Source organism: Anguilla rostrata, chromosome 16 (assembly GCF_018555375.3).
Source record: "Anguilla rostrata isolate EN2019 chromosome 16, ASM1855537v3, whole genome shotgun sequence".
Classification (NCBI taxonomy): domain Eukaryota; kingdom Metazoa; phylum Chordata; class Actinopteri; order Anguilliformes; family Anguillidae; genus Anguilla; species Anguilla rostrata.
The window spans coordinates 5,612,720-5,639,364 of record NC_057948.1 but is presented as its reverse complement, the minus strand read 5'-3'; the positions used below and the strand labels follow the sequence as shown (position 1 = coordinate 5,639,364).

Here is a 26,645-nt window from a genome sequence, read left to right as displayed (position 1 = left end):
TCAACAACATGTAATAACATTTAATAAACATAATGGTGGCAGACAAACTTCTGTCTGTGACACTTTCAAGTTTAAAAAAAAAAAATTCTACCTGCCTTCTTTGGCACAGTGCAGCTTATTGAATAATAAACTGCCTAAGCAACAGTGCGAGCTATGCGGATATGGCCTAAGATTATACTAGCCCATCCCATCTCTCATTAAGTTCTGCATTGCTTTGATACAAAAACGCCAACTGTATCTGTGGAGTGCAATTTAATTCGCAAATGTCACTGCAAAGACCCCTTCCTTCCCTGTCTGGAGGTGAAGGTTATAGGCAGGGAGGCAGATTCTGCGACACAGAACGAGGTGGGGGGGGGGGTGGTTTCAGTGGGGGGGTGGGAGAGGGTTGAAAACTGAAGCCTCCCTAAGAAGCAAACTGCACCCTGGCGCATCCCGGACACAGTCTGGCACCCTCATCTCGGACGCGAGAGCGCCGGGCCCGGGGAAGCCTGTCGTCACAGGCGCTCGGAATAAATGTTGTGCGTTTCCACGGTAACGGTTTCCGGAGCGTCAGGCTCCGCTCTGCATTGGCCGTTGTGAGTCAGCTGGACCTTGAGCTTCTCCACCTCGTAGTGGTGCAGGTACTCCTGGATCAGGTAGCGTTCCCTCTTGATCCGGGCCTTCACGTCGGAGGGCACGTCTGGAATCATCCAGGCCACGAAGAACTTCACCACAAACACCACGTGCTGGGGAAGAGAAGACGAGTGCAGGGGCTATTTCTTTTTCTTTTTTTTTTTGCATTTCTCATACTAAAGACCTTCCTCGTACACGACTGGACACTAAACACAAATAATCACCAACTACGAACAGGTGCTGAAGTTGATCACCAAGTCACTGGGATTGTGCTGCTACAACATTGTTTTATTGATTTAACTTTCACCCACCAGCAGGATATTTTGTTACCTCGTTTTGGCACCTCAGCACATATGGCGTTTTACCTGAATACCCTCATCCAGCACACCTATCATTGCGCTAAGGAACTATGCCTGGACACCGGTCAGGCCTTTTCTGTTTCCCGGTTTGGAAGGGAACGGTCCTGGGCCCCGGTGCAGGATACTGTACCTCCATGATGATAATGAAGGCCAGCTTTGCCGCCAGAATGTGCCAGAACCGCGTGGTGTGGGAGTACTGCCACTCGTGGTCCGGGGGATAACGGTAGTCCCGGTACCTAGGACAACAAGCGCTGTCATGATAGATCATCACAATAACTCAGGCTTCAAAGCACACGCAGTTTGACGCTCACTGGAATTGAATAATAAATTCCATGGAATAATAATGGAATAATAAAAAAAGTAAGGACATCCAGACAGGGTAGATGAGGTAGGCACTGTCCATCCATCCATCATCTAACCCCCTTATTCCTGGTCAGTTGCGGGGGGCGTGGAGCTTATCCCAGCATGCATTGAGCGAGAGGACCGGAAAGCACCCAGTACAGGTTGCCAATCCATCACAGGGCACACGCACCATTTACTCACATACACCTACGGGCAATTTAGAGTCTCCACTTAGGCTGATCTTTCTTTGAACTGTGGGAGGAAACCAGAGTACGCAGAGGAAACCCACTGAAACACGGGAAGAACATGACCCCATACAGAAAGGCCCTGGGGACAGGATTCAAACTGGGGACTTTCTTGCTGTGCCACCCACTGCACCACCGCCACTGTCTGTCTAAAAATGTCAAATGACTGTGCAGGATCGTCACTTAACCTTTATTTTCAGCCATTTTAAGTCGTATAAATACCAGGAGCACGTAGTGAGGTATGTGGTTTGAGATGCACAAAGTAGGACACGCCCCTAAAGGCACTCAGGAAGTTCTGAGCCTTTTCATCAGCTTTCCCTCCGGATTTCAATCCACCAGAGCCCATCAGCATCAGCATGCGCTGCGCGCTAAAATGAGCAAGATCAGGTGACAGCGCAAAGGCCGTCTTGCCCTGTGCCCGCCTCGCCTACCCTGACAGCTCGTCCCCGCACCCCGAGAACAGCCAATCGAGCGCGTCCTACTCCAGTCACGCTCCCGCCTGCGCACAGGCTCTGACCTGCAGGTCGTCATGGTGGAGCTGTTGAACCAGGCGGGACTCTCTCCTTCCTCGGGCTGGTTTCGCACGGGGAAGTGGGAGATGTTGTACACGGACAGGCTGTTGTTGATGTAGCCCTCCATCGAGGGCTCAGAGCCGGGGTGATAGGCGTAGAAGTAGACCAGGCGGGGGATCATGTCGGAGGTGAAGGCCACGATGAACGCCTGAGGGGTTGGGACGGTCAAGACAGACCCGGCTCAACCGAAGTTCGCGCACTCAAGGCAGGCGGCAGCACACAGAGGCACAAGCGTGCACACAAAGGCACAAAAACATCCGCAGACATTAACGACGACAGAGGAAATGGTGCGCTCACGTTGGTGACGACAGAGAAGATGGCCACTCCGTTGAGGATCTCCTGCCAGGCTCCGATGCTGTGGGCCTTGGCTGCCACGGGCCGGCGGAACTGGGTGGTGAACTTCCAGGCATCGACCCGGACCTCCAGGATGTTATTGCAGAGTGCCAGCAAGGGGGCCAGTGGAAAGGACGCCACAAACAGCGTGATGAAGCCAAACTGGATCACTGAGGAAGAGAGAGAGACACAGCTGAGGATCACTGAGGAAGAGAGAGAGACACATCTGGGGATCACTGAGGAAGAGAGAGAGACACAGCTGAGGATCACTGAGGAAGAGAGAGAGACACAGCTGAGGATCACTGAGGAAGAGAGAGAGACACAGCTGAGGATCACTGAGGAAGAGAGAGAGACACAGCTGAGGATCACTGAGGAAGAGAGAAAGACACAGCTGAGGATCACTGAGGAAGAGAGAGAGACAGTACACATGAGGATCACTGAGGAAGAGAGTAGGACACAGTCTGAGGATCACTGAGGAAGAGAGAAAGACACAGCTGAGGATCACTGAGGAAGAGAGAAAGACACAGCTGAGGATCACTGGGGGAGACTACACAGTACACAGTGAACATGCTGTAAATACTTTTCATGTAAATCGTGTGTAGGTGCAAGAGGTGTCTGCACTGCGTACACACTGCAGACTGATGTTTACAACACATGCAGTGTTCACATTGCGTACACATGGCAGACTGAATTTAATAGCATTGCAGTGTCTGCACTGTGTACACACTGCACACTGGGGTGTTTGCAGGTTCTCTCACCCATCTCAAGGTACTCTGAGAAGAGGCCCAGCTGGCCAAATTCTCGCAGGTCATGGTCCTGCTCCCAGCGGCTGTACAGACTCTCCGGGTGACTGAGTGTCTTCCATTTGCCCCACCAGTTCCTCAGCCACCTGATCACAGGACAGCAGAGCTCTCTCAAACCCGCAGCACCAAAGCTGTCTGAAACGCACAACACTAAAACCGACTCTAACACAGAAAACCAGCGCTCTCTCAAACTCCCAGCCCCAAAAGCTGTCTCAACAACATTAACCCGTCTTAACATGCAACACAATGTCAGAATCTCAAACGAACATCACCTGAGCACTTTTGAACTGTTAACAAATGTTTTGTAGCATCTTGAATAGATAAAACCAAGGCCATCTCAAAAAGACGAACCAGTTCAGCCTTTCAAATAGATAATAACAGCAGAACAAACTTACGCAGATAGTGACAAGTGCTCAACATTCCAGAGAGATATTGCTAGAGCAAATGTTTTTCAGCATCTTCAATAGATAAAACCAGAGCAATCTCACACAGATACATAGCACCAATTCCGAATTTCAAACAGACAGTAACAGAAAAAATCTAAAAGCAGTTTCTCAGTGCTCCGTGTAGATGTGTCTGCATGCTCTACTGTTCACCTAAACGCAGGAAAGAGCGGGACACAGCTGGGTCATCTTTATAGGTCACACAACTGGAATTCCAACATCCACAGATTACAGCAGTCTTGGACGTATTCTGAAGTTGGCGTAGGCCTAATACTTACGGCACCAGTGCTTCTTGGATGTTGCCCCATAACTGTTTGCCAGACATGATGATGACCAGCTGGGTGGTCAGCTCAATCAGACAGCCTCCAGGGTCACACTGCAGATTAGGTGGAAGGGAGAGACAGAGACAGATGTGTATAGTTGGTGGCTGTGTGACTGTCTTATGGTATCACTTCACTCTTCAGATCGTGGACACATCTGGCTTTTAAACACTGACATACGAATACAGCTTTGTTATCAGTCTTGGGTTCCTAGTTTTTAAACTAGAGATCACACACAGTTTCCCAACTACTCCGAAAGTCCTATTAAATCATATTTTTTAAACTTAAAGGCTCTGTTTTGGCTATGTTTTCCCAAATGCACCTGAGCACACAGAGAATCACTAATTCTGTCACTCTATAAAGAAGTTTTACTTCTACAAATTTGAATACTAAAAAGAGACTAAATAATAAAACAATACTTAAAGGCTTACATCAAGCAAATATGAAAATACACAACTGCCTAATTGCAGGTCTTCTTCTGTCATTGTGTGCCCAAGGAGGCTTTTTTGAGGTGACAAATGTGCACCTCATGCGTCACCCAGAGAATTGTATAAGACATGAAGAAACTTCCAGTTTCCTCTTCATGTAAAGTATGTCATTTCAAAATATAAGCTGGAGGTCTGACACAGGGCATCCATTGTTTTTGGAAACTATGATTGGCAGCCAACTAAACAGGCACACTGCTGATTGGTTAAAATGTGAAATTCCATGTTGGTTATGCAATATGGATTGAGAAATGTTTACACTATACACAGTCTCCAAATAACCAATCCCAAATCCTCTTTCAGTGCTCAGTGTAAGAACTTTGTGGGTTTCAGGATAAAAAACGAAAATCTCACCTAAATAAAACAAGCTTACAAATCACAAAATTTGTTTTCTTTGATTCTTTATATATATTACAACTTAAGAAAGTCATGTGCATCAGGCAATTACTAACAATGTAGTCACTTCCTCTGAATCCGCTGCCCTGGCAACCATGAAGAAGAGCAGGGTGGGAATAGTAACAATAGCATAACAATAGTAACAATAATAATAGCGTAACTTACTTCCTCATTCCTCAGCTGTCTGAACATGTAGGTGTAGTTGCCTGGGTAACCCACAAACTTGCCCTTGAAGAAGGCCAAGTAGAAGCAGGAGGAGTAGTAGTTGACGAATTGGAAGAGGAACATCTTCATGGTCAACCTGTTCTCATACTCCAGGTGGGTCTTGGGAATTTCTGTGGAATGACCAGTCAGCATCTGTTCTCAAGCAACGGCAATAGAATAATACACTCCATTTTGGACAGGAACAGAGATAATTTGCAGTTAGCGGACAATAGCCCTGATTCCTATTTTGTGAAGCTTATATAATAAAACATTACAAAAATTTTAAAAGAAATTAAAACTTATCCTTGGTTTCTGGCACTATTATATAATTAATAAATATTAATAAATTAAATGTTTTCTTATCTCATACATATTCAATATTGGATGGCTTATTTACAATACAATGTTTTTTCCAGCAAGAGGATCCAAAGTCATCAGTTTCTTCTATACTGTGACTGTAGTGACTGGTTGTCAACAGAGCCACAGAATGGACTCCAACAATCAACAAACTGCCCACTCCTGCGAAAGTCAATATCCAACTAAAGTTCAAAAGCAAGTTTATTTTGTAGCTGTGATTGTTGCAGTTTGGCATGTGTACACACAAACAGGTTCAGTGTTACTTCAACTCCAGAACAGTATACATGAGTCAGAGAACAGAGTTCAAATTGAATTGCATGTTGTTTAGAGTATAATGTACTCAGTCACAGATGATTCAACACTGAACATTGCAATCTGCAGCCATTTTCTTTATTGACGTCTGTTGCAGCCTCTCACCCATGTCGGTGATCCAGATGGCCACGCGCTCGTAGGTGAAGTTGAGGATCATGATGATGATGAAGTTGATGAAGGAGGCGGTGACGGAGGTGGCCAGCTGGGGAGTGATGAGAGAGCCCACCAGGTGGAGCCTGCTGGGGGGGTTGTCCTTCATGATGCTGGCGAACGCGGCGTAGACCGCCAGCCGGTAGGCGATAACCCCAATGATGCAGGCGATAATGAGCGCCACCTGGAGGGGAACGAGTGCATGTGCTACAGATGAGAGCACGATGATGTCACAGTGGCACACAAGCACACGCATGCCGAGCTCATGGGCTAGCCAGACAAGAGCACGCTGATGTCACAGCGGCACACAAGCATGCTGTCACGTCATAGGCTATAGACACACATGGACACATTCACTGCATTCACAAAGGCTACATCAAATCTTGCATCATTAGTAACAGCTGATCTATTCATGCCAACAATAACCTTTTATCATTGTCCCATACAGTGGTCCCTGTTTTAGGTCCCTTATTGAGGCCCCTCTGTGACTTCTTTTATGCACCTCCCACCTGATTTCTTGACAAACCACTGATACTTGTTGCATTCGATAAGTGCAGTCTCAATGTGAGAAATCAGATGATTGACACCCTGTCAGGCCTATCAAACGTGCTGCTGACGCTAAGATCAGCAGGCCACTGTTTAACATCCAGGCACCACCTGGACTCTGGAATGGCTCAGCCCACTCATGCATTGGCTCCACCCCCCGGCCTCCTTAAGGCATGCTGTTACCGTTGCTGTTGTTAATACAAGACATCAAAGCACAGCTTCCATGTCCACATGTCCCCTTAAGCAAAGCCCTGGTCGCACACAGAGAAATACTGAATGTGACAGGAAAGCATAAGATGGAGATGGAGATGTGGGTTGGGGTAAGGGGGGTGGGGGTGGGGGGGGTACAGCAGGGGCCAACGGTAATAGGGGAAAAATCTTACAAACAGAAGGAAATGCATTTGCTTGTTAGGGACATGCGATTTTCTACATTCTACATGGCAACGACGCAGGGATATTCATTAATGGCCAAGGTTATAAATAGCCCATTGACTTGGGGCCAGCATGCAACTGAATCCGACACCCAAACAGAACCAGTCACCCGCCCCCCCCCACTCTCCCGCTCCAAACCCCACGTGACTGCTGTTGATGAGAACAGCTCTTCAAGTCACAAGCTACTCCTATTGTGCTTTTAAATTTTCAAGTTATTTATATAGTCAGATAAAGCATTGGCAAAATGAATATGATTTTACTTTAAATATGGAGTACTCATAATTTAAAACATCCTCACCTCAAGTCAACGGGTGAAGAATGGTTTTATGGGATGTCTTTAGCATCACCACACACTTATGCCTTTTCAGATTTACCCACAATCCCCTACAATCTCCCCTCTCGCCAGTCTCACCCACAGCACCACTGTGGTCCAGCACAAGAAGAGTTTCCCGATGAAGTCTGTGGTGGTCCTGTTCAAAACCCACTCCATTTCCTGCAAGAGGGATGAGAACCCAGAGAGAGATCTCCAAGAGGGAAGGTTTTTATTCTTAGCCCTTGAATGGGCTAAATTAATAGCTTCAATTATATTTTCATTCTTTATTTGTAAACAAAGGCTGAGATGTACACTATGGGCAGTGCACCATGGGATTGCTGGTTCTCTACCTCTAAACTCTCTCTTTCTTAGGGGGTGGTAATTTTTCTCAGATGCTAAGTAGTGTGGTTTTAGCAATTGCTGCTCTGCACTAAGATATTCCCACAGACATGAATACAAGCAGGCAGATGCAAATGAATGTACTTGTCTTTGCATATCTGGCCATAGCACTGCCCACAGAGGGTGGGGTTGTTTATCTTGTGCAGGATTCCTCTGTTTTATTGGGCACCTGCATCCTGCCTGCATCAATAATGCTAGAACCTGCCTGCATCAATAATGCTAGAACCTGCCTGCATCAATAACTCTAGAACCTGCCTGCATCAATAACGCTAGAACCTGCCTGCATCAATAATGCTAGAACCTGCCTGCATCAATAACGCTAGAAACTGCCTACATCAATAACGCTAGAACCTGTCTGCATCAATAACGCTAGAACCTGCCTACATCAATAATGCTAGAACCTGCCTGCATCAATAATGCTAGAACCTGTCTACATCAATAACGCTAGAACCTGCCTGCATCAATAATGCTAGAACCTGCCTGCATCAATAATGCTAGAACCTGCCTGCATCAATAATGCTAGAACCTGCCTACATCAATAAGGCTAGAACCTGTCTACATCAATAATGCTAGAACCTGTCTGTATCAATAATGCTAGAACCTGTCTACATCAATAACGCTAGAACATGTCTACATCAATAATGCTGGAACCTGTCTACATCAATAATGCTAGAACCTGTCTGCATCAATAACGCTAGAACCTAACTTGTGCTGTTCAACTCCACTGCAGAGAGAAAAAGAAGCAATGGCTGACAGCACATGCTTCAGAGGAGTGTGTGTGCTAATCTACGCTCGCCCAAACTGACGGGGTTCCCTGTAGTAATTAGGTGGGACAATGAATGATTTTGCATTCCAAAGAGCATAGAAATGGAAACAAATGGGGATAGCAATTGGTTGCCCAGCAGTCAGCGGTCAAAATAGTTCAAAATAGGAAGCAGAACCTGACACTAGGGTGTATTTCTACCGGCAATCTCTCTGATGCAAGCGTGAGGCAAGTTCAGTTTTACTTTCGCTACTTCAGAACAGCAGAAAATAAAAACATGACATGAGATAGTGTATCTCGAAGACAGGAGAGCCCAGGAGGAAAGTCTTAAGTTCTCCACAGTATGACTGAAAATAAAGATGAAGGAGTCAGTGAGCAGTACAAATTTTCTCAGGAAAATTGTCGAGGCTGATAAAGTCCCCAATGCTGTATTGAGCTTTACCTGCTAATGCAGAACCAGTCAGCACTAACCTTCCCCTTAAAAAAACCTGGCTCCATCCATGATTAGGCTCAAGTAAAATTAACCTAGATCAATTGCTGATTAGTCCTAAGTAAGTATTGAAATAGGATCAATCCCTGATAAATCCTAAGTAAGCATTAGACCTGGCCCAATCGCTGATTAGGCCCACGTAAGCCTTAAACCTGGATCAATCCCCTTTTGGGCCTAAGTAAGTTTTAACCTGGATCAATCCCCAGTTGGCCAAAGTAAGCTTTAACCTGGATCAATCCCCAACCGGGGCCAAGTAAGTTTAATCTGGAGCAATCCCTGACTAGGGCTATGCACAAAGCTGTGGATCCATCCCAGATTAGGCCTGAGGTCGCGTCCTGGGTTACTGCACCTGTGTGACCTGGTTGAGCTGGTAGCCAGTGCACTTATTCTCATACTCTGGTCGGAGCTGAAGCTGCAGCTGCTTCTCCTCAAAGTCCACCAGATCCCACTCATGCTCCAGACGGGCCTGTCGCCTCTTCCAGAACTCCAGAAACAGGGTCACTGAGGGGACAAAAGAGGCACGTCTTCATGCTTTTGGGTACACACTCTACAACCAATAAGATACTTTAGCAGCACATTCATGACACTGATGTAAATGGTAAATGGACTGCATTTATATAGCGCTTTTATCCAAAGCGCTTTACAATTGATGCCTCTCATTCGCCAGAGTGGTGTGTTAACATGCTTCCCAAAAACTCAACTGTGAATCTAACATGACAGCGAAACCCTTTACCCCAGTCTACAATGGAAATTAATTTCAAGAAACTTACATGAACAAAATCGGATTGTTGCTTGGTACGTGGTCACAAGCCTTCAGTTTTCTCTAAATTCATCTAGAGAAAAGGCTGAGCCATCCCATGGTTTAACCCAGTAAAGAAAGAGCTCGTATTTAACTCAACTCAATAGGGTGGAGAACAGTTGGGCATTGTGTGTACAAATGCCAGAAGAAATTACATTATGGGCATTTAGCAGATAATGTCCAGAGAGAATTATTGGAATCCCTATTCAGATAGGATAAGTTTTCTGGACAATATCTGTAAAGTAACACTGTAATGTTAATGATGAATTTGAACGGGATAAAGTCTCTGTAATCAGTCTCTATAAATGCAGAGATGGGAGTGGCTACTTCATAATGCACTGTCGTCACACTAGAAATGTCCCATGTGTCAAAAGTGCTCTCTGTAACTGATGTGCATTTATACAGTCAATGGGGCAGAACAACAAGAAAGGATGGTGCCAAAACAAAAAAGAAAAGTTGCACAGGAGCAGGGCTGAAACTGGGTCTTTGGGATTTCAGGTTGGGATGAACTCTGCTTTCAGAAGCTATTTGAACAGATGATCCATAACCATTCAGTTTCAGAGGCAATAACTGAGGTAGTGTATTGGAAATATCCTTTAGTCAAGGAGGTGTTTGGGGACTGAACTGAATGTCAAGAACACATAGAACGTATAACTCAAACAAAAATATAGTGATTGTTTTAAGCACAACAAAGGAGAAAAGGAAACTCCTTTCCCACAGTAAATAACAAAATATCAGAATCAGAATCAGAATCAGAATCAGGTTTATTGCCAAGTAGGTTTACACATACAAGGAATTTGTTTTGGTCAGGTGGTGCATAACAGTGAACATAAAATAAGATAAATAAAATGAAATAAACATAGTGCAATAAAAACATAACAGACATAAAATAACATAAACATAGTGCAAACGGTAAACAGTAAACAATAAACAATAGTGCAAGGGGATAAAGTGTTATAAGTACAGGTGCTGTCTGTTTGGTGTCCGTGGGGGTCAGGATAACAGTACAGTATCAGTGGGGGTCCCGGGCCTTGTTGATGAGGCCAGCTGCAGTCGGGAAAAAACTGTTCTTGTGTCGTGAGGTTTTGGTCCTGATGGACTGCAGCCTCCTGCCGGAGGGGAGTGTTTGAAAGAGTTTGTGTCCAGGGTGGGAGGGGTCGGCCACAATCTTTCCTGCCCGCCTCAGGGCCCTGGAGGTGTGCAGGTCCTGGAGGGATGGCAGATTGCAGCCAATCACCCTCTCAGCAGCGCAAATGATACGCTGCAGTCTGCCCTTGTCCTTGGCAGTGGCAGCAGCGTACCAGATGGTGATGGAGGAGGTGAGGATGGACTCAATGATGGCAGTGTAGAAGTGCACCATCATTGTCATTGGCAGGTTGAACTTCTTCAGCTGCCGCAGGAAGTACATCCTCTGCTGAGCCTTCTTGGTGAGGGAGGTGATGTTCAGCTCCCACTTGAGGTCCTGGGTGATGATGGTGCCCAGGAAGCAGAAGGACTCCACAGTGTCGACTGGGGAGTCATGCAGGGTGATGGGGGCGGGTGGGGCTGCGTTCCTTCTGAAGTCCACTACCATCTCTACTGTCTTTAGGGCGTTGAGCTCCAGGTTGTTATGGCTGCACCAGGACACCAGATGTTCAATCTCTCTCCTGTAGGCAGACTCATCCCCACCAGAGATGAGTCCAATGAGAGTGGTGTCGTCTGCAAACTTCAGGAGCTTGACTGACTGATGACTGGAGGTGCAGCTATTGGTATACAGGGAGAAGAGTAGAGGAGAAAGGACGCAGCCTTGAGGGGAGCCGGTGCTGATGGTCCGGGAGTCGGAGACGTGTTTCCCCAGCTTCACGTGCTGCTTCCTGTCAGACAGGAAGTCGGTGATCCACCTGCAGGTGCAGTCAGGCACGTGCAGCTGGGAAAGCTTGTCCTGTAGTAGAGCCGGGATGATGGTATTGAAGGCGGAGCTGAAGTCCACAAACAGGATCCTGACATAGGTTCCTGCAGTGTCCAGGTGCTGGAGGATGAAGTGGAGGGCCATGTTTACAGCATCGTCCACAGACCTGTTGGCTCTGTATGCGAACTGCAGGGGGTCCAGGAGTGGGTCCGTGATGGTTTTGAGGTGGGACAGTACAAGGCGCTCAAAAGACTTCATTACCACAGAGGTCAGGGCGACGGGTCTGTAGTCATTGAGTCCTGCGGTCCTTGTTTTTTTGGGGACGGGGATAATGGTAGAGGTCTTGAAGCAGGCTGGTACGTGGCATGTCTCCAGTGAGGTGTTAAAAATGTCTGTGAACACCGGAGACAGCTGATCGGCACAGTGCTTCAGGGTGGAGGGAGAGACAGAGTCTGGTCCAGCTGCTTTGCGGGGGTTCTGTCTCTTGAATAATCTGTTAACGTCCCTCTCCAGGAGGGAGAGAGTCGTCATTGTGATAGGGGAGGGGAGGGGGCCTCTGAGGTGGGTGATTGTAGAGAGGCCCGGGCTCCTGCCGAGATGGGGGAGGAGGAGCTGGTGGTCTGGAGCTGGTGAATGGGTTCACGGGGGATGGTGTCAGGACTGTCCCATTGTCTTTCAAATCGGCAGTAAAACTCATTCAGGTCGTTGGCCAGGCGCAAGTCATTAGTGGAGTGGGGGCTTTCGGTTTGTAGTTGGTGATCTGTCTGAGGCCCTTCCAGACAGAGGCCGAGTTGTTTTCTGAGAACTGCTGTTGGAGTTTCTCAGAGTACAGTCGTTTAGCATCTCTCACCGCCTTGCTAAACCTGTATTTAGACTCTTTAAACCGGTCCTTGTCCCCACTCCTAAATGCTTCCTCCTTTGCCAGCCTTAGCTGTCTGAGTTTAGCTGTAAACCAGGGTTTGTCGTTGTTGTAGATAACCCTGGTGCGTGATGGTACACAGCTGTCCTCACAGAAGCTGATGTATGATGTCACAGCCTCTGTGTACTCATCCAGACTGATGGTAGCAGTCCTGAAAACATCCCAGTCAGTGCAGTCCAAGCACGTGCGAAGATCCTCCATAGCTTCACTGGTCCACTTCTTAGATGTCCTCACAACAGGTTTGCAGAGTTTTAATTTCTGCCTGTATGCAGGAATCAGGTGGACTATGATGTGGTCAGAGTGTCCCAGTGCAGCGCGGGGACGGCGTGATAGGCACGGTTGATTGTACTGTAGCAGTGATCTAAAGTGTTCTCCTCTCTGGTCGGGCATTTAATCAACTGGTGGTATTTAGGCAGTTCGTGGCTGAGATTCCCTTTGTTAAAGTCGCCGAGGACGATAACGAAAGAGTCCGGGTTTGTCCGCTCCACACACAGTATCTGGTCGGCGAGCGTACGCTGTGCCTCCTGCACGAGGGCTTGCGGTGGAATGTAAACAACGACCAGAATGAATGAAGCGAACTCGCGGGGGGAGTAGAAGGGTTTGCAGTTGATGAAAAAAGTTTCCAGAACAGGAGAACAGTGCTGCATAATCACTGTAACATCTTTACACCAGCCACTGTTTGTATAAAAACAAATACCTCCACCTTTCATTTTGCCGGAGCCCTCTGTGTCGCGATCCGCTCTGAATAGCTGAAAGCCTGCCAGCTGCAGCGCAGAGTCCGGTATCGATCCACACAGCCAAGTTTCCGTGAAGCACAAAACGGAAGATGTTGAAAAGTCTCTGTTTTTCTCCACCAGTAGCTGGAGTTCGTCCAGTTTATTGCACAGCGATCGCACGTTAGATAGAAATATTCCCGGTAACGGAGTGCGTAGACCGCGTCTGCGGAGACGCACGAGCGCACCGGCACGTTTCCCTCTCCTCCGGCGTTTCACTGCGTGAACAAGGGTGAGCGTACCTTTGACAAAAGTGACCAGTAATTCCGCAGATGTGATGAGAATGTTCGGAAATAAATCCACAGGAGTTGTTACCCTGATATTCATGAGCTCTTCCCTGGTGAAAGAGTACCGGATGCTATCGCAAAACACTGAATTTACAAACAAAAACAAGGCAAAACAATGCGCACCAACACACCGAGGCAGCCATCCGCGGCGCCATCTTGATGTACTCGACATGTCAATTTGCATGGGATTTCTATAACCTGAGGTTAGTTTTGCAGGACATTTAACAGTAGGTAAAAGACGCTGGAATCTTTACTGGTCTGGGAGCGGGCAGTCCATAAAAGTTACTGACATGGCAGATTCGGACAGAACCAAAATAACGAAGACACCCCAGAAATAATGATATTACTCCACTTCCCTCTGCAAAATGTATTCTGCCCTATAGGACAGCTTTAGGCAGCTTTTGAGTTCTTATAAAGCATCCTCTTACACAGCTGCACATGTACTGAAGCAATGCAGGTTAAGCATTAAGGGTACAGCAGCAGTGATTCATTGATTTTTCGTTGATACAACAGCAGTGACCAATATGGGAATGGAACCTACGAGGCCAGTTCCTTAGCTGTTTTACTGCACAGCCATCGCAAGAGAAGCAATGCTGTGTGGCCCTTATTGTTCCACTTGGAAACTGTGTGGCCCTTATTGTTCCACTTGGAAACTTGGAAACTCTGAACCATATGAATCCAAACAATGAACCGTATTGACATGTTCCGATTCTTACAGTTTCAACAGATGAGACTTATGTTGATTATTGATTATTATGGGAAACTGAAAATAAAAGTTGATGCAATGTCTTATTAGTCCACCGGGAGAGCAGGGGGCATGAGAGCTAGAATCCATTTCTAAATAGACAAATAGATTTGCTAATAGACAGCTACTCACCCCAAATACCCATGAATAGGGCAAAGACAACTGTCCCCATGTTGTCGAACAGATGTGATTGCTGAAAAAACAAAGGACAGGATTTATCTTTTGAAATATCAAAAATATTTGGGACACTTGTGGTTGAAATTTCATTGACCAGGAAGCGCTTTCCAAAAAAGTTTAAAAAAATAAAAACAAAAATAGAAAAACAGCTGACAGAATTCAAAAGTAATTAAAAAGTACAAGACAAAAAAAAGTAAACAGCTGAAGGTAAAAATGTACAATGTAAAAAAAAAGACAATGTACAAACAAAAAATTGATGAGTAAAACATGATGGGGGTGGGTTATTCAAAGAAAATCTAAAATAATGTGCATCTTTATAATGACCACGTCTATGACAAAATAGATTAAAAGAAGGAGCGTCAACAGGAAACGGCAGTTGGTCTGGGCCCAACTCCACAGTTAAGGGTCTGTAGGAGCGCGGCATGTCACTCACCCAGGTGGAAGTGCACGCCGAGCTCAGCTTCCAGTACCCGCACTTCCTGTCACAGAGCGGGCACATCACGATGTTTCCACCGATCTCAGGGTCGCAGATCTCTTTACTGCAAGAAACGGTGGGAGAGAGGTACAGCAGGACCTCAAAACAACAATCCCTGAGTCGGCCCTCAGGATCAGGAAACACCATCTTGTGTGTTCTGTCAGTTCTGGGCTTCAGTCTGCCAGTTCCCTAATGGCACTGAGACTGGACTGGAAATACGCCACAGGCTCATTTCTGGTCTATGATCTGAGGCAAACTTGGGTTAATTCCAAACAATGGCTTGCTGGGTTCCATTATGGAACAGTCACATTAGAGTTCTGTTACCACGGTCCTGTACCCACCTCCAGGTGTTTTCGTGGTAGGTCAGGACGCCGTAGATGAAGCAGATCAAGCCCACCACGGCAGCGAAGAACAGCATCTCCGTGTAAAAGCCCAGCCAAGCAAAGTAAATCCCAATCTTCTCTCCATAGTACTTCCTGATACCAGCAAACAGCAGACAGAAAGAATACATAACACTCCAGCCTCCATAGATGAGATTAGATAAGGGAACTCGTTGTGCAGCGCTGGGTATAATGAATATTGTATCACAAATAGCAGAACATCCCATCATTCATTTAAAATGATAACATCTCTGGTTTGTTCAAACAGCAACAGCAACAAGTACTGTATTATTATTATTATCATTATTACAATAACAACAACAATATACCTAGTGAGTAGTAGAACACTAGTAGACAGTGAGGAAATGGTTATTTTAGCACAGAGAAAATAAAATGAAATGAAATAAAATAAAATAAATAATAATAAAAGTTGTGACTGAGCTGAAGCGGAAACCTCAGGCTAATGGTGTCTCGGTCCACAGGCCAGAACATCAAACGCATCCTGAGATTTTGGTCCTCCCTCTCAGAACCTCACCATAAAGGTGTGTACACTCCTGGGCAACAATGGTCTTAACAACAATGATTTGTTGTTAAGACCATTAAAAGCTTAATATTTTGCCATTTTGGGCTTGGCCCATTTTATTTGCCCAGGAGTGTATGTAATTGTACATGCGGTGGCTCGTTGGCTTTCCTCACCGAATCAGGTTGAGAGGCTGCTCCTTGTAGAAGCACAGCAGTCGACCCCAGTTATTGAACAACAGGTACCTCTCGCTCTCGCAGTTGGGGTCTCTGGCCCTCTTCCAGTACTGGCACTGCATGAAGAGAGGAGAGCACCGTTTTCCTTTACACTCATGCCCTTACGTCTACTATCTTGAATGAAGATGATAAACTTGAAGAAACCTTAAACTGTTGGAAACAGCAGTGGGTGCTGCATTAGACTGCTGTAGCTTAGACCAAGCGAGGCTTTTACAATTGGTACAGTAAATTGCCGCATTGCATTAAGGTGACTAAGGTGACTGTTACTAGGAGAGCAGAACGTTTACCTTCCTTTCATATTGCTTTTACTGTATTCAGACGGGTGAAAACACACAGAATAATGACAAACAGAGCAAAGACTTCAACACCGGAAGTGCCATGGCAGGGGACCAACCCTCCAAACGCGTGAAGGGGATCGCATAGGGCTTCAAAAGCCTGTGGCTTGGCGGCATGCGCCACACATCACGCCTTGCTGTTTATAACTCGAGGCTAAGCATTTAGGCATTTAGCATACTGGGCAGCCTAGGTGGGCAGAATGGTCTGGCCTCATCGATAGAAATAAGACCGTATAAAATATTACTTCATATTTACACTCATATGAGAAAGTTTCAGATCGTCATCATTTGCTTTTTAATGATGAATCCCCCAATGATGAATACAGTACAGCAGCTTCACAGAAGTCCAGAGAAGGGGGGTGGCTATAATGCAGGACAGTCCTGAACATAACTTCCTGACCACCCATCTTAACATAACCTCTCCGTCACCTAAATTCAAAAGGCAATTTTAAACCCTGTGGCAATTTCAGAACCCTTAAAAAACAACTTTGGCTAGATGATGAACTGAGTGCTGATCGGAGAATTCCACATTCCACATTGCATGTCTCAGAGGTAATCAGCTACTCAGCGTCTGCATTAATGCGCTCACTGAAATGCTGTGCAGCATTGAAAACCCAGAGGATACCAACTACATTACGATTCCTGCTCCTGGTTTCAGGAATCAGAATCAGGAGCCTGGTTCCCGTTTCAAACACAAAATCACATTTGTGACAAAGCATTTGGCATAAGATATTTTAATATATTATTGATATACAAATACATTTAATACAGAATATATTATATATTATAAATGTAATAATTTTGATTACATCATTGGACACAGTAAACCTGAACCTTCGCCTGTTTTTTGGTATGTGGAAAGCAAAGATTAGAAATGCAAAAATTCTTAAACAGATGGTGTTTGGCTGATGTCAATTGCCTTTTTTGTCATTTTGGATTTTTTTAAGCACATATTGAAAGTTGCCATCAAGCTCTACGGTCTATCCCTGTTTCAGTAACTGAACAGCCAACAAAGTTAAATCAGAATCTCATGTGGCAAGACCAAAGTCATAATGATGAACAGAAAAAAGAAGCACTCAACTATTCCTCAGTGTTACATTTCTTGAATACATGAGTTTTTGCAACAACACGATTAAACCATAAACTGTGCAAAAAAGTGAACAGGATGTTCATCCATGTTCTTGAAGGTGTATTATGGATGAACTGGGGGTGGGTTTTATCTACTGCTGTTATGGTCTAGTGCGATCCAGCGGCATGGCTGAGACTTACATCATGCAGTGGGAAAGCAGCGGTGTAGGTGCCATTGTTCAATAACCGCTTGATCCCGGTCTTGTCTTTGGCCTTGCAGTCCTCCGTAAAGTAGGGGCAGCGAGCCAGGATATAGTACACCTGCGGAAGCACAGCCAATCACATCAGGGTGGACACAGCCAATCGCATAAGATCAATCCAACGGAAGAGCAGACAGGGCCATGCTCTCCAGTGGCTGGAGGAGAGTATTGTTTATCTCGTTGGGAATCAGAGGTTGTTACGAGCTGAACAGAAAGAATAGCGCTCAATTATGCTCCCAGCGCATAGCTAACTGTGTATCACTGCCTCATCACAAGTGCATGTGTCATTGAAGAATCATTCACATAATGTACACAATCATACAATGCATGCAGCTCGAAACTGAATAGCATTTATGCAAATGCACTGCTGCTCCCAGGTTGAAGCAGCAGTGCATGAAGTTGTGTGTCTGTATCAACTTCATTAGCAACATCCATGTTCATAATACAATTGCCAGTATTGGCAATTAAAACAAGCACAAAACCGTCCAGACCCACGGCGCACCTGTACAAAGTGTCATGAGTAAAACTTGGCTAACTATATAGCTAGCTAGCTATGGCATGTCCTCACCTCTGTAACGGTATTTGTTGTCCTCCATGTGTCCATAGATCTGTATCAGTAGTACGTGCTAACTAGGTTAACTAAATTAGGCGAAACGCTAACATGTAGGGTTAGCTAAAGTAAGGTTAGGCGATAAAGTTGTGCTTAAAAATCTTGTGCCGTTTGAAGTGGTGATTTTGGGAGATGCACCTGTGCATGCGTCGTACTAAACGAAGCACCACCAGCACACGCGTCCTACCAAACGTCCCTCTCAGATCGTCCATGAGTGAGTGAGTGACCACAATTTGCCACGCATAGCCCACGGCGGCAGGCAGTCCTGCGCGCCGTGGGAAAAAATAATTAGCAAGTCCAACTGGTAACATTATCATATTTTGCATGGTTTTCTTTAGGAACTAGCTCACGGGTGTTTGAATGTGAGGGGAGGAGGGGCTCTTACAATTCTGTTGCGTTTGGAAGGGGAGAAAAAGGTCTCCTTGTCGTCAAGGAGGAAGAAGTCGATCTTCCCCTTGTCGAAGTGGGAGGTGAAATAGTCAGGCTCAGGATGCATGATGTCACTGGGCAGGCGCAAGGGCTTGAAGAGCCACTCCATGGGCGTGTCCCTGTTGTCGGGGATGTCATTCGCCTTGAAGGGAGCCTTGATCTTCAGCAGATGAGCGTAGGTGGCTAGCACCTCCCACGGGGCGTGGATCTTTAAGAAAAAGGTCCTGCCGTCATCGGACTCCTGTGGCGAGATGGAAGGGTGTTTTTAAAGATTACAACGCCGCGTTTGAAGTGCCATTACAATGGGGCTTTACACGTGTCACAGCTTTCTCAGTCACCGCACCCACCCAATCGAGCATTTCCAGAAATGTTGCTCGATACAGTGTTCTCCACTTCATTACAAAAAAGACTGTCTTAACAAGAGTTGTAGTCGTGTAATGACATTTAAAATTGTATTCTTTTTCTCTTTGCTCATTGCCTTGTTTAAGGTTACTGTTTGCTTGACAAGTGAAATTTTCATACATTATTTTCTCGGCAAATCTTGAAATGAATCAAATTGTCTCACCTTGTGGGCAATATTTTAGTCTTATTTAGCAAAAAAAAAGTAATAGAAATAAAATTTTAAGCCTAAATATAAGACTAAAATACTTGCTGACCAAACAACCAATACTGGTTAATAATGGCAATAATGACTACATTGCTGTTCTTTTTTCACTTCATAATATTAAAATAAAAACATCTGGTCAAGTGCACCAGCTTTATTACACCAAAGAGAAATAAATCTGGCATGTCAAATAAATATCTGTGCATTTTGTACTTTGATCCAATTACTGCTGCTCATTGAGAAATATAAGATTCTGCATGAGGCAGTGTTGCTTCTCACAGATTTGTCTTCTGTCTCAAGCTCCAGCCCTTCCTTCAACAGGTTGGCCTCATACTGTTTCCTCCGCTCCTGAAAATGCAAAATACAACAAAACAAATACTTGCACAAGAAGTCAGATTGCATCAGCTGTATTCATGGACCGATTACACGAAGCCATCTTTAGCCATTAATAGCAACCCTGCAAATGGTTGTAGAAAATATTTTTCCTCATAGAAAATACAGTTTGGTTCTGCGTTTGCCAGATTCTCATTGGCATCACAGTAGGACATCCTGATTGTATCTGATAGGGTCTAATTAGCTCCAAGCCTGTCTGTTTTAATTGGGCTCGCCAATAACCAGAGATGAAAATACCCCCTGTGAGTGATCTGCCGGGTGCAAATGGAACAGCTTTTGTTGAGAGCATTTGGGAACAATTCTTCAATACAGTGCTTCAATAAAAAAAATTAAATATCCAGAGGACAAAAAAAAAAAAAAAACTACACAATGATTATTTTTTCAGGTTTCAGGATTTAGACTCTATTTAGAGAGTCTGATTCTTGATTGAAACCCAAAATCACATTAGTAAAACATTTTGTCGGTATTTGTCAGATAATGTATTTTTCTAAATATACTATATATTAAGTCATTTGTGCCACAGTATTGGTCACAGTAAACTTGATTCTGAGCCAAATTGTTGGTTGGTTTGGAAAGCAAAGAAAGTCATTCTTGAACACAGATGGTGTCTGGCATCTACTGAAAGCTAAAATAAAAACACTAAAACGTACATGTTTTACTTAATCCAATTTATTTAATAGGACTATTACCAAAGAATTGGTTCAGTTTTTAGTTCACAATTTCCATGCCAGGATCTTCAAATGTCTATATAATAGAAAAATGATATAGAGAAGAATGACAATACTGCTATCAAGCATACGCATCTTCTACAGATTGACAGTACTGACAGTAAGGTTGTGTTCAGTGGCACTGAGCAGTAGACAATATTTTTGAAACTGTTAGGGAAAATGTGAGAAGGCTACCAGAACGGACTATCGCAATGCTCCGTATTCAGGTGTCAATTGTCAGAGTTTGACTTGACTCCAAGTTGTCCAAATTCAGCAGTTAGACTTTCAACTGGAACTAAAAATAGTTCCAACACATCTTCTCTTGGCCTCCATGCACTGGTATCCAGTAATATTTTATTTTAAGATGATCACTCTTAATTTTCTACATGGCTTAGCCTCTGACTATACTCAGATTTGGCTCTGCACTCCGCAATTTTGGAGTTGAAATCAAACAATTCATATGTGGTTGAATTGCTGATACTGCTAAAGCAACAAAGGAGTTTATCAAAGCCAAAAACTGAAAGATTCTTGACTGGCCAAGTCATTCACCAGATCTGAATCCAAGTGAACATGCATTTCATATGCTGAAGAGGAGACTTAGCCTCCAAAACAAGCAGGAGCTAAAAATGGGCTGCAGTACAGGCTTGGCAGAGCAACACCAGAGAAGATACTCTGGACCTGGTGATATCTGTGGGTCACAGACTTCAAGCAGTCATTGCATGCAAAAAATAAATAAATAAGAAATAATAAAACGTCTACTTTCATTTACATAACATTTATGTCCCAAACATTAAGGTGCCCTGAAATGGGGAGGGGGAGCTATATGTAAAAACTGCTCTAATTTGTTCAGTGCTTATAAACTAGGTTCAAGTGTGCACAGCTGTGTTAAACTGTGCTTGTGATCTATCTCTATATGGAGCTTACCCGCTTCCTTGCATCATTCCGGTCATCCACGTAGGACAATACAAAATCAATCCTTCGTACCCCATCCCGAAAGAAGATTGAGTCTTTGCTCTGTTGATGTTTGTCAATCTGTGAAAAGATAACCAGAAAGAATGTGAACACACACATTCATGCACTGAATCAGGATCAGTATCACAGACCCATATACAGTGAATGCAAATTAGAGACATAATTAGAGACATAATTACAAATGATGTCACTAACTGGGGGCATGTACAATTAGAACAATAAAGGGGCCAATAACTGGGTCATGAGGGACACCACAAGAAACACTTTTGCTGATTCACTGAGAAGATAAAGTATTTTTTTCTATTAGTAATTTAAAATTAAAACATTGGTAAGGCCATTTCAGATAAGCCCACACTGTTGTCGTAAAATATTCTGGTATGAGAAACAGCACTAAAAAATGAGAACACTCAGATATATTTATTTTTTATTTTACCTCAATGGGTAAGCAGACAGTTGAAGTGAAAGCAAATTATGATGACAATATGCACAGTGTTGCTGGGTTGCAATGAGAGGTTGAACACAAGGTCAGTCGCTGCACAGATTTGCAGTTGCATATAAATATATGGATCCGGTAATGTAATACTAACAATATATTCACTACGAGCCAGTCTGAAGTATTCACAGTAATAGGATCACTGCTTGCGTTATGATCTCTTGAGATAAAGATAGCTGGTCTATGGATCACTGAGTGTGCTGATCTGTCAAGGTAGAGCTTAGTGTTTTGATACAATCAACACCGACTACAGGAGCCAACCGTCTGAAACCACCTTAATAATGAGTGGAGAGCCTACATCGGGAATACTCAAATCTGGCCATCGAGGCCAGTAGTACTGTCGGTTTTCTCATCCACCTGATAGTTAATTGATAGCCTATTGCCAGTGACTGGCCAGAGATTTAACTCACCTGGTGTTCCAGCCCTGATTAGAGGGGAAGAATGAAAGCCAACAGTACTACTGGCCTCGAGGGTCACACTGGAGTATCTCTAGCGCCGCGGTGTAGTGTGGAATCTCACTAACCAGCCACCCCATGCAGTAAAATTTGCCTGCACAAGAATTTAAATATGGTTCAGCCCATATATTAACTGCAGTCCCTCATCTCTAGCTAGATAGCAGGCTAATTGTGGGACACAAAATAAAACACAGAGCCATTTCACAGCGTTCCTCTCGACAGAAACCACAGCCCAGGGACGCCAGTGCAGGAAGTCTTTGAACTCTGACGTACCCTGGAGCGGAACTTCAGGAAGAGCTGTCGCTTCCTCCAGACCTGGGGAGCAGCAGAACAGACAGTGAAGAAGTGGCAGCTAATTCAGCACAGAATAAAAATAATAATGACAATAACAATAATAACATTAACAACAACAACAACAACAACAATAATAATAATAATAATAATAATTAAATTATAAGGATGCTTTACACTCTACAAAATTATGACAACAGGAGAGAAGCAATCTGTCATAAATGTATTTTTGGTGACTGGACTGATGGACTGACTGACCAGTGACTGAATGGGTGTTTAAATAGAAACAGCATGCATAATTACACTTAATCAAGCTCCTTATTGTGACATATGCAAAAAAGAAATTTAACCTTTAAACTAAAATATGTCACACCTTCCATTGATTAAAAAATACTGCTTAAATTAATATGATTGGGGAAGCCAACACTGTTTGATGTAAAGACGGGAGGACAGATTCAGGGAGCTAGATTCATAAGAGGACAAAGATGGCGAGTCAGTGAAAAAGAGATGCACTGCTCTTAATGCACACATAGGGGAAAAAAAGGATGTTCTATGTGATTCAGATTACTGCTGGCTTTAGTTTCAGTTATTAAGTCATAATTAAAGTACGGATTATAGCTACAAAGTTAGAGTGGCCTTTAAATAAAAAGGCTACCATAATGTAAGCATATGATTCCAATCAATAAACGATTAAAATTGATAAAGAATTCTTACATTTCTTTTCACGCAACTTTAATCTTCGCCCAAGATACTCACAGACATTATTAATACAAAACACAACATGAGCCAGGCACAGTGAATCTTACATCGTGGTTTCCAGGGAGCTGGGTTGCTGTGTCACACACTGACGTTAAATCAGAGTCATCGCTGCATTCTCCTGGACAAATGGACACGAGATGAGTGACTGCTTAAAAGAACTAGGATTATATCTCCTGCTCAGTAAAATGCCAGGGTAACAGTTCTCCGTAAAAAAGCGCTATACAGATAAAATTGATTTGTTCTATGAGTTTTAGAGTCACACAACAACATAGAGAAATGGATTGAGGGGAGCTGGGATGGACTGGTTCTTAGAGATTTAAATGAGTTAATCCTTTTACTATACAGGCTGTGGCATTGTGCAGTTTCTGGAAAATTCTGTGATATTCGGTGTTGAAAAATGTCATATTGAAGAGTAAGGGGGATAATGATTGGCTGATTTCACCCGAAAATACTGCTTTACAATACAAGCTAAACCCTGTAGCATTGACATTAATCATCCAAATGTGGACAATGTATAAAGCTGACAGTCACCAGGATCACTGTGATATGACAGCAGTGTTGGCAAGGATAAATAAGCCACTTAGCCTAAGGGTTTTGTTTTTTGTTGTTTTTGCATTCACGTGGAAGAATCAATAGTCACATGTCACAGGGTTTTGGGCTTTTAAAAACTACAGTTGCAAATCTGAAATATTTTAAACAGGAACAGGTTTTTTAACATGAACAATTTAATAAGAAGCAGCCTGCTGAATTACTATCCACAAAATTAGACGATATGTTGCTTTTCCAAGCATTTTGCCAGTGAGAATTTCAAAATAAAAATCCATTGAAGTGGGGTGTCTAGTGTGTTGTGATTGTTGTCCCTGAATAGATTATGGATGGTGTGTCCAATCTTACCCAAAAAGGGCCAGCGTGAGTGCAGGTTTTTTCTGTAGCCCAGCATTATGACACCTGATTCAACTAATTTACTTCAATCAAGCCGAATCAGGTGTCTTAAGAGCTGGGCTAATACACAAACCTGCTCCCACACCAGCCGCATTCGGATGAGACTGGACGCCCCTGGACTACGAGATTATGACTGATGATCATGAGTTGGTAAAATATGATACGAAATAGAGGTGAAATTGATTTATAATAACATGTTCATAATTTTTTATATGACTCCCCTTCAGGGAGTAACAATTTTTCTTACAAATGTTTGTAACATCTGTAAAATGTATCTGTATGCTGCTAGACATTTATTGTGATTCACTGTACTTTGGCCTAATCTCTACAAATATCTAAGCCCCTGCAAACACACAATTACATTAACACACAAATACACACAACCAAAGTATACACAGACATCTACAACCCAAAAAACAAATAGTAAAAAAACACACACAACCAAACACCAAAATGCAAACAAACACAACCCAAACCCACACAAAGCAAACACAGAAACCAAGCTCAATGCAAACAAACACAACCCAACACGTGGCTGTGTCCATGGCACTGCTGGTTGTGGGGAATCCTGAAAGGCGAGTCAATCCATGACAGCCACGTTGCTATGTTTAGAAATTAAGGCATCCGGACCACGCAGTAGGCATGACATTTAATTTAAAGGGGAGGTGAGTAAGCCGCACACTTAACAGCCACTGGGTGAAACTTCCAGATCTCAGTATTTACACATACATTTATAATGTACACAGGTTACTGTCACGTTTCCCCTTATAAAATATGAGACAAATACACTATTTATTTCCCCCATACACTGTTCATAATTTCTAGGTTAAATATTTTAACTTTAAAGATGTTAAACGGCAGCCTAATATTACAGAATGTTCAGTCGCAGTGACAAAAGCACACAGTCGACTGATCAGAATTGTTTGAGTTAACAGCTTAATTCATGTAGAAATATTTGAAGGCGTGATCGTAAGGGTGATCATATGTTATAGCTTTTAGCACCAAACGTAGCAACAGTCAGTTTTTGCTTGTGTTTCAATATATGAATCAAAAACTTGGCAAGTAATTTACCTCCACTCCGGGAACACTCCGAAACTTTCATCTCTATAATAGTTTCATCTTTCGTATTGTCCCTTACTTGATTCATCGTAGTTTGCCTTTTCTAAGGGACTGGTTTTACTGTTGCCGTGCTCCGTAGGCTAGCTACCCGCAGATTTCGCTATTGACAGAAATCAACTTCGTCCCACAGACGTTTGCATGCCAAAAAGTGCCCGTCCAATCTTGCCATTTAAAGGGGATTGCTACCCTGCTAATAGGCTACTGTGCGGTTGATAAGTCGTGGGCAGCCGGCCAACTCTCTTAGGAAGTTTTATGGGTTCACTCTATGAAGAACGTGTATTAAAACACAATTATGTAAGCCACTCAAAACACCAAAAGCAAAGGTTCGGTTGTATTAAGGCTGTGTGTTACCACCCTATTTTTGAAAAGCAGAATAGTTCATGTAGGCCGATGTATTAGAAGCGGCAGCTGAACACTAACTGAAATTCACATTATTAATTTAAGCAAGTTCAGAGATAACGTGAAAGGTAACGTCATACCCGTTGAACGTCAATTATTAATTGAGTTTATTATTGGATTAGTTTATGTGGACAGCTTGGTCTTTAACTGACACTTCTTTACCTGAGCAGAGCATCCGAGGATGCGTGCAGTAAAAAATAAAATAAAAGAACCAAACATACACTAAAATGCATGTCAAAACATGCATTAGGCCTACTGTTGAACAAATATAAACTTTGCGTATTTTAACATTTGTTTTTGACACTTAGCTAAGCTAATTTTATAATGTAGATAACATAATGCAGCCTCTTGTGGCTAAATTATGACGTGCTGGACCGTTCCATAAAATGACACACAATATTGAAGTATATTGGGAAACCCGAGCAAATATTGCACCCGATGAAAAACACGTTTTCAACGTGCAGAAATGTGCAAAAAACGTTACTCACACAAAACACTGTCTTTAAACCATTAATTCAAATATAGGCCTCCACATTCTGTTTATTTTTTAAATCACATTTATTCTGTGCTCCAAGAAAATTCAATACGTTAATTGTGAACACATTCATCAGAGAGAACAAAAAAGGAAGATGTGCGTCACAATCATTTGCACCCCCTTCATTTAGCACTTTGTGCACTTCCCATTGCCAAGGTAACAGCACTGAGTCTTCTCCAGTAAGGCTCGATGAGCGGAA

The 26,645-nt window shown here is 43.7% G+C and overlaps 1 protein-coding gene across 1 annotated transcript; it reads right to left on the bottom strand.

The window, feature by feature from the left end:
- LOC135241833 (anoctamin-5-like) lies at window positions 1-25,800 on the bottom strand. The gene is made up of 21 exons (XM_064312556.1): window positions 25,465-25,800; window positions 23,499-23,569; window positions 22,675-22,716; window positions 21,406-21,513; window positions 19,661-19,729; window positions 18,734-19,018; window positions 17,680-17,799; window positions 16,016-16,131; window positions 15,281-15,415; window positions 14,898-15,003; window positions 14,420-14,480; window positions 9,226-9,377; window positions 7,324-7,404; window positions 5,889-6,117; window positions 5,076-5,245; window positions 3,988-4,085; window positions 3,222-3,352; window positions 2,428-2,633; window positions 2,076-2,278; window positions 1,102-1,207; window positions 1-725 (listed from the first exon to the last, which is right to left on the bottom strand). Exons 1-21 carry the CDS (start codon window positions 25,538-25,540, stop codon window positions 495-497), a joined length of 2,796 nt encoding a protein of 931 aa, XP_064168626.1. The 5' UTR covers window positions 25,541-25,800; the 3' UTR covers window positions 1-494.
- Window positions 25,801-26,645: the final 845 nt, after the last annotated feature.